Source organism: Hyaena hyaena, unplaced genomic scaffold, assembly GCF_003009895.1.
Source record: "Hyaena hyaena isolate Hyena2069 unplaced genomic scaffold, ASM300989v1 scaffold_1056, whole genome shotgun sequence".
Lineage (NCBI taxonomy): Eukaryota > Metazoa > Chordata > Mammalia > Carnivora > Hyaenidae > Hyaena > Hyaena hyaena.
In genome coordinates this window covers 359,977-368,485 of record NW_024081689.1, presented here as the reverse complement: position 1 = coordinate 368,485, position 8,509 = coordinate 359,977, and the positions used below count along the sequence as shown (strand labels likewise).

At 39.8% G+C, this 8,509-nt stretch overlaps 1 protein-coding gene and 1 pseudogene across 1 annotated transcript; one reads left to right on the top strand and one right to left on the bottom strand.

Annotated features, from left to right (window-relative positions):
* Nucleotides 1-1,854, bottom strand: LOC120223868 (annotated as a pseudogene).
* A 5,053-nt stretch (nucleotides 1,855-6,907) lies between these two features.
* LOC120223858 (putative taste receptor type 2 member 33) lies at nucleotides 6,908-7,837 on the top strand. Its single transcript, XM_039222102.1, has one exon. The coding sequence runs from the start codon at nucleotides 6,908-6,910 to the stop codon at nucleotides 7,835-7,837; it is 930 nt and encodes a 309-aa protein (XP_039078033.1).
* The last annotated feature ends 672 nt before the right edge of the window (nucleotides 7,838-8,509 follow it).

The window sequence follows — 8,509 nt, the reverse complement described above, 5'->3', positions numbered from 1 at the left end:
TCATCGCTGGGATCGGTACTTAGAGGCCCAGTCCGGTGGGCGGTGCCCTGGCTGGGCAGCAGGAGGATGAGGCATCAACCCAGGACTGCGTCTAGGCTGGGTGTGGAAACAAGGTCGTCTGGGATGAGATCACGCAGCCTTCAGGGAAGAAGAGGCAGGGGAAGGGTCTGTGTTGGTGCCAAGTGTATGCTCTGCATGGCAGAACCAGCTTCTGCTTTTCAGAAAGGAGGGGATGTAGTTTTCAGCTAGTCCACTCGAACTACTGAGTTTGTTTTGCTGATTACTGATACTGTTCCTGAAGATTTCCTGGACAGACCAGAGCCAGACCATGGATTAGACCGAATAAAACCCTTGCCGGGATTTGGAAGTATGCCATTTCTTGTGTTTATTCCAGGCCAGTATCTGGAGGGCTTCAAGTAGTGCTGCTTGGCAGGGGATCTCAGGGCTGGTGCGTCTCCCTTCTGATAGGATGTCTGGGTAGTGGCGGCTTTTCCTGTACGATGGGCTCAGAGGGCTTCAGGTCCAAACCACTCTCAAAACTGCAGTCTCATCGCTCTCTCTCTTCCTGTTTTTCAGGTCAGTCCCTGTGAGGGATAGACTGAAATCCAAGTGATCCGAGCCAGCCCAGGCATCAGATTCCTTTGTCGACTGGGACACAAGATCCCACCTTCTCCTACTCTTTGGCTTGATCACGCCATTTTTATGTTCCAGGCCAGCTAGTATTTTCGACTGAGGATTCTTGGTATGGAAGGACGGGAAGAGCAATGGGCTTGGCTTGTCCTTCAGAAGGTGGTTCGGGTGATTGGTCCCAGGAGCCTCTGCTTTGTAGGGGTACATGAAATGCTGAGAAGGCTGGCAGGCTTGAAGAAATCTGCGCACTTGGCACTTGGTTGGGAGCTGGGCAGGGGGAACGAGCTCAGTGTGAGAAAGTGGGTCTACCTTTTCCAGGACATCCTTCTGTGGTTTTCCCAAATCCTGAAGGCTCTGTATGGTGCTGCCCAGCCGATGCCCATTCTGGAAGGAAAGCTATTAAAGGGCCTGACTAGCTGTCGGTCATTTCTGGGGGGTCCCTCTGAAGCACATTTCTCAGGAGTTGAGTGGCTTCACTGGTAACATTTGGAATCAGGGTCTTTAAGTTACTGGGTACACACTGGGGCCAGTGGAAGTTCATGTACTTGAAAGTTGGTAACCTTGAGGCCAGTTGGTCTTTTTCAGCGTCCCCAACAGTTGACAAATTTTGAAAATTGTGTCAATTTCATTGGCCCCAGGGAAGAGTGGCCTGAGGGAGCACACTTCTACCCTGAGGCAGCCCACCACCCAGATGTCAGTGGGGGAGCATACCTGGTAGACCTCAGGGGCACTTCTGGAGCCCTGTACCTTCTGGTAGATGCATAGTCTGTGTAGTCTGTGTATGGGGATGTCAATCAGATTTCTCCCGCCAACCTGAAGTCTGTATTTTCACAAGTTCCCGACTAGTGCAGAGAAGGTTCTCAGGCTTCTCAGGAAGAAGCCATGTTTGTGAATAAATGCCAGTCCTTGTAATATACATGATATTCCTTACAGTAGATTCAGGAAAGCACTTATTTACTTATTTCTTTCTTTAATGAGCTGGTAAAGCTCTTCTTTCATGTCTTCGAAGATAAAATAAAGATGATCATTTTCCCTGATAACTTCTTTTCATTTTACTACATTGACATGGTTGAGCTTCTTTGAAGACAACATCCCGAAGGTTCATGCATTCCTCCCAGGAATAAAACTCTTCATTTTTTAAATAACAATCAGCTCCCCCGACACAATGCTACCTCCCAGTAAGACAGAATGGTAGGTTCTGTCCCCCAGAGGTGTTTGATTCATGGTGTGCCCCCCTCAGGGCGGATCTTCATCCCAGGGCCCAGGCGGTGCAGTTCTGCAGAGGCAGCAGGCCGGCCCGCAGTGTAACCAGATTTTTCCATGGCAGCACCAGCACAAAGTAGTCAATAGGACGTGACTATCTCCCAAATACATATTGCCAAAGATCAGTCTTCTGCGGACGCCGCGAACACAGGCGCGGGGCCCGCCCTTGCGGGGAGCACTGCGTCTCCCACTACTGGGAGGCAAGAGCCCCCTCAGGAACTGGGGGTGCAGGCGGTCCCTACTAGGACAGGCCGAGAGGTCTCGCAAGTCTCATGGGGCCCTGAGGCGCGTGATGGAGCCCAAAAGTACTCCTTACAGTTTCCACTGGTGAAGTACCGCTGGGAGTTTGTTTCTCTGAAAATATCTATTTTGCCCTTATTTTTTATCTATCTATCATCTATCTATCTATCTATCTATCTATCTATCTATCTATCATCTATCAAATGTTTATTTTATGTATTTATTTCAAGAGAGAGAAAGAGCGAGCATGAGCTGGAGAGGGACAGAAAGAGAGGGAGAGAATCGCAGAGCCCAAGGGGGTGTGGTACTTCACAAACCATGAGATCATGACCTGAGCCCAAATCAAGAATCAGAGTTTTAAAAGATGAGCCTTCCAGGCACCCCTATTTATTTATTTTTAACATTAACCTTAGTGAGGTATAATTACATATAGTATAATATGCCCATTTTACATATGTAATCTCATGAACTTTAACTATTATACACCTCCTTGAAACAATGACCATGATAAAATATAGAACAATTTTATCACCTTCAAAAGTTATTTTATGTCCTTTTTTGATCAGATTCCAGACCACAACTTTTGTGGTTTTTTTGGTCTTCGTTTTGCCTGCTTTAGAAATCATGCTATATGCTCTCTATTTGGTCCACCTCTTTTTTCAATCAGCATTTTTGAGACTAACTCATGCTGTTGTGTATATGAATAGTTTATTTCTTTTATTGCTAAGTGGTATTTTATTCTCTGAACATCCCATGATTTGTTAATTCATCTCCTTGTTGATGTATATTTAAACTGTTTCCAGGAACAGACCCTATTGAGCAAAGCTGGTATTAACATTCTTGTGAAAGTCTTTTTGTGAACATATGTTTTTATTTATTTTGGGTAAATACACACAGTAGTGGAATAGCTGAGTAGTTGGCAACATGTATGTGTAGCTTTGTGAGAAACTGTCATTCAGTTTTCCAAAGTGGCTGTATCGTTTTTCACTCAGCAGAAATAGATGAGAGTTCTAGTCACTTCACATCCTTGCCAAAATCTAGCATGGTCAGTTTCTTTAATTTTCACATTCGAGAGAATTTGAAGTAGTTTTAATTTGCATTTCCTTTATGTGTAATGTTGTTGAGCAGCTTTTTATTTGCTTATTACATCTTTTGTTAAAGGTCTTTTGGAATCTTTTGCTTATTTTCCTTAAATTGAGATGTTTGTTGTCTTAGCACTGAGTAGAAGGAGTGTTTAGTGTATATGCATATACATATATTTAAAAAAACAGTCCATAGGGGCACCTGGGTGGCTTAGTCGGTTAGGCGTCCGACTTTCACTTAGGTCATGATCTCACGGTTCGTGGGTTTGAGCCCCGCGTCGGGCTCTGTGCTGACTGCCAGCTCGGAGCCCGGAGCCTGTTTCGGAGTCTGTGTCTCCCTCTCTCTCTGACCCTCCCTTGCTCACGCTGTCTCTCTCTCTGTCTCCTAGAAATAAATAAAAAATATTTAAAAAAAAACAAAATAAATAAAAATAAAAAAAATAAAAAAACAGTCCACATATATAATATACATAATATAATTGTAATATATACATTATATATATTTCCCATTCTATGGCAAACATTTTCATTTTCTTGATAGTGTCTTTTCATTCATGACTTTTATTTTTTGTTTAGCTTTTTGTGGATGCGTGTTCATGTGTGGGTGCATGTAAATGTTCTAGCCAAGATATCCCAAGGTCACAGAAGTATAATCCATTTTTTTCTAGAATCTTTATTGTTTTATATATTTTATTTTTTTAAGATAAAAAAAATTTAAGTTTATTTTTGAAGGAGAGAAAGACAGAGTCTGAAGGTGGGGGCAGGGCAGTGACAGAGAGAAAGGGAGACACAGAATCCAAATCAGGCTCCAGGCTCTGAGCTGTCAGCACAGAGAGCAGTGCAGGCCTTGAACTCATAAACCGTGAGATGATGACCTGAGCTTAAGTCAGATGCATAACTGACTGAGCTAACACAGGCACCCTTACCTTTTGTATTTAAATCTAAGATCACCTCAAATTAATTTTTCATATGGTGTGATGTAAAAATTGAAGTTCATTTTTTTCTACTATTATTCAGTTACCTAGCATCGTTTATTAAAGAGAATTTTATTTCTCATGAAACTGTTTTGGCTCCCTTGTCAAAATGAACTGAACTTTTATGTGTGGGTCTATAACTAACTACTATTTTCTTATCCACTGATCTGCTTGTATAAGCAAACAGCAGGACCACATTGACTTAATTATTGTAGCTCCTACAATCATGAAATCAGACTTGTATTTTATAGAGCAAATGTTATCAAGTTTGATGTAGTTCAATATGTTAATATTTAAGCTTTGTGCATCATGCTTTTGGTATTGTATCTAAAAGATCTGCCCAGCTTACAAGTTTTCTCCTATGTTTTACTGTAAAAGTTTTATACGCTTAGCTCTCACATTTAAGTCTTTCATCAATTTTAAGTTAATTTTTGTATTTGGCATAAACTAAGGTCTAAAGTCAGTTTTATTCATGTGGCTATCCAATTTTCCCAGCATCATTTGTTAGAAAAATGAGACATAATTTCCCCCATTGAATTGACATGGTATCTGTTTTGAAATCAGTCCATAAATATTAGTGCTGATTTCTGAATTTCAGTTGTGTTTCACTGATTTATGTATCTCATTATGTGAGTACCACACTATCTTGATTAATGCAGCTTTCTAGCAAGCTTTGAAATCAGGAACTGTAATTTTCCAAATTTGTTCTTTTTTTAAAAAAACAAATTCTTTTGGTTATTCTGGGTGCTTTGCATTTCTATATACATTTTAGGAATAGTTTTTCACTTCCTGCAAGAAAGCTTCTAGGATTTGATAGGAATTGCATTGAATACATAGATCATCTGTTTACCTAAAAAGATTCTCCTCTTGCTGGATTTTAGTTCAGTTGGTTCTCCTTCCTTGCACAGCTCTGTGATGTATTTAAAACATAATTTTGACAAATTTTGGCCCTAATCACAGGTGTTAGAGGAGGAAATCTTGCCTTTTTCAACCTGCTCCATTGTACTCATTAGTGGAAGTTCTTGGCCACCTCCACTAATCACACAGCATCTAATCTAATCACGCAGGATCAAATGAATAACTGTTCTCCACACCAGCTCTGTACCAGATAGATTAATATTGAAAGCACTCTACACAAGTAATGTACTAACTCCTCACAAAAACCATCCAAAGAGGATACGATCATCTGCATTTTATTTGATGATTTTACGGAGGCAGAGAGTCATATTAAAATCAATTAGAAACATGTAATGCAGAGAATCTGGGTTTTCCTTCCTGGCAGTCTGCCTCTAAGATCCTCTGCTAAAAATAATTAGTAGGATAAAAACTGGAAGTGACTAAAATCCACAAGTAGAGGCTAATTTTTACGTCTATTAATCTTAAAATATTAAGTAGTCAAACATGAGTTCAACAGAAAAGAAAACATATTATTTATGGCTAGAGAAATCCACACTCTACATTGGACACCCACATTCTTTTGAAGTTTCCAAGGGTTATTTATGACGTTTCTGAATGTTTTAATTAAATAATATTTAAATATTAAGTAGACCCAAAAGAGAAACTTGATCCAAGGCTTACGCATGAAAGGGATGTTTAGTAATAACTAAAATGGGCTGAAAAGCCTCGACGAGAGAAAAGATCAATTTAAAGCTGATGGTCTCTCTGGGATTCATTTTCCATTTTGAAAATTATAGGACATGCACCAGGTTCCTGGCCAGCTCAGTCGTTAGAGCATGCAACTCTTGATTTGGAGATTGTGTGTTTGAGTCCCACATTGGGCACAAAGCTTACTTAAAAACAAATGAAAATAGTAGGACGATAATTCCTGTATTTATGATGTGTGTGTGTTTGTGCACATGCATGTGTGTTTATGCGCTTATAAACAATCAAAGTGCGCACACATGTTAGTTATCAGCAACCAGCATTTGGGGAGTATTGGCACCCCCCCCCCCATACCCTGGATGTTTTGATCAGAAAAGCTTAAATTCTTTCTACATAATTGTGACATTAAAAAAAAAATAAATCTGTGGGCACGTTGAGTGTCTGACTTCGGCTTTGGTCATGATCTCAAGGCTCATGAGTTCAAGCTCCACATTGAGCTCACTGCTGTTGGTGCAGAACCCACTTCAGATCTTCTGTCCCCCACCCCCCTGCCCCTTCCCTGCTTACACCCTCTGTCTCAAAAATAAGTCTTAAAAAAAAATCCATAATGATGGTAATCTTACTTCTGGCCAAGCTCTACCTAACAGTTAAGACACTCAAGGGTTTTTCTTTTGGGTTGTTCAATTTTATTATACAACGAATAAAGTTGTACAAATTACATACAAAGTACATATAGGTTAAGCAAGGAAAAAGTGCAAAGCACTGAAAGACAATATGGTTTTATTTGCATGCTAGCAAATGAGAATTCAGCTTTCATTTCAGCATCGAGGATGAGTATTCTAGCCCACAGTGAGGACATAAAATAAATAAATAGAAGTTCATTTACTTCTATTGGAGGAGCTGTTTGAGGAATAAGAATGTTTCATCAAGACAGCACTGAGCTCATCTATTGCCATACCCTGGTGCTTTCCTGTTTGACACTGGTCACAGAACTTAAAAGAAACATGAACTTTACTGCACACTCAGAGATCAGCTGCATATAGAACGTAAGGTCAGAATATTAAAGGAATATAACCAGTGACATTAGACTTGGCTTTTTTGTTTTTCTTTCTAGACATGGTAACTTTACTATCGAGCATTTTTTCCATCCTAATCATAACAGAATTTCTTCTAGGAAATTTTGCTAATGGCTTCATAGCCCTGGTGAACTGCATTGACTGGATCAAGAGACAAAAGATCTCCTCGGTTGATCAAATTCTCACTGCTCTGGCTGTCTCCAGAATCGGTTTACTTTGGATAATGTTTATAAATTGGTATGTAATTTTGTTGGATCCAGATTTATATGGCTTAGAAGTCAGAATTATTTTTCAAATTGCCTGGACCTCCAGCAATCATTTTAGCATCTGGCTTGCTACTAGCCTCAGCATCTTTTATTTGTTCAAAATAGCCAATTTCTCTAGCCTCATTTTTCTTCGCCTGAAGTGGAGGGTTAAAAGCGTAGTGCTTGTGATTTTGTTGGGGTCTTTGTTCTTTTTGCTTTCTCATGTTGTGGTAGTGAGCATATATGAGAAAGTGCAGACTGAGGTATATGAAGGGAACATCACCTGGAAGACCAAATGGACGGACATAGCACACCTCTCCAATATGACTGTATTCACGCTAGCCAACTTTATTCCCTTCATGCTATCGCTGATGTCTTTTGTGCTGTTAATCTTTTCCCTCTGGAAACATCTCAAGAGGATGCAGCTCTTTGGTAAGGGAGCCCAAGATCCCAGCACCAAGGTCCACATAAGAGCCATGCAGACCATGATCTCCTTGCTCTTGCTGTTAGCTGCTCACTTTCTGAATCTAGTTGTTACAGTTTGGGGTTCTAACGGGCTGGAGAACGAACTGTTCTTCATGTTTTGCCAGACGCTTGGATTCGTGTATCCTTCAGTCCACTCGTTGATGCTGATTTGGGGAAACAAGAAGCTAAAACAGACCTTTCTGTCTGTTTTATGCCAGGTGAAGTACTGGCTGAAAGAACAGAAAGGCTCAACTCCATAGATAAATAAGAGGTGCTGTTGTGTATTTCTTGGAGGGAAGTTAACAAACGTATATTGTAACATTGCATACCTCCTACTGGTTTTTTCATAGTGTGTGTAACTGAGTAATTTTTGGTTTTACTTAGAGGAGTCTTATCTAAACCTATCACATAAAAATATATACATGTATGTATGAAAAATATAAGAAAGATTGGAAATAATCTATCCTCACCATTTTTATCAGTTTAAACAAACTAATTATACATAATATGGAAAGAATTTCCTGAGAATTATGAAGCTGTGTGTATTTCACATACATATTCTACGAATCATTTTCCAACTAAAAATTTTGTGATCTATATTTATGCATTTTTCAGAACTGACACATTATCTTGGGGCATCACTGCTATTTTCCATTGTAATTGGTGTTATGGTGTGCTTAGATTTCACTGTTTGAATCTCTAGTCTTTTGCACGGCAAGGGTATTCAATTCTAAATCATACACTGAGGATGAATGTTTGGGGTAGATATTATTCCATCATAAATTCTTACCTCATGGTTAATCAGGACTAATTGAGAGCAATTAGGGCTGCGGTGAAAAAAGGTGCAAACAAAGCAATTCATAAATGACGGACATATTGCATGTACATTTTATATGTGTACAATAAACTCTACTGAAATATATCTGATTTAA

What these genes read in the sequence shown, in the direction of transcription:
- LOC120223858 (XM_039222102.1), top strand. Translation starts at nt 6,908, where the DNA reads ATGGTAACTTTACTATCGAGCATTTTTTCCATCCTAATCATAACAGAA.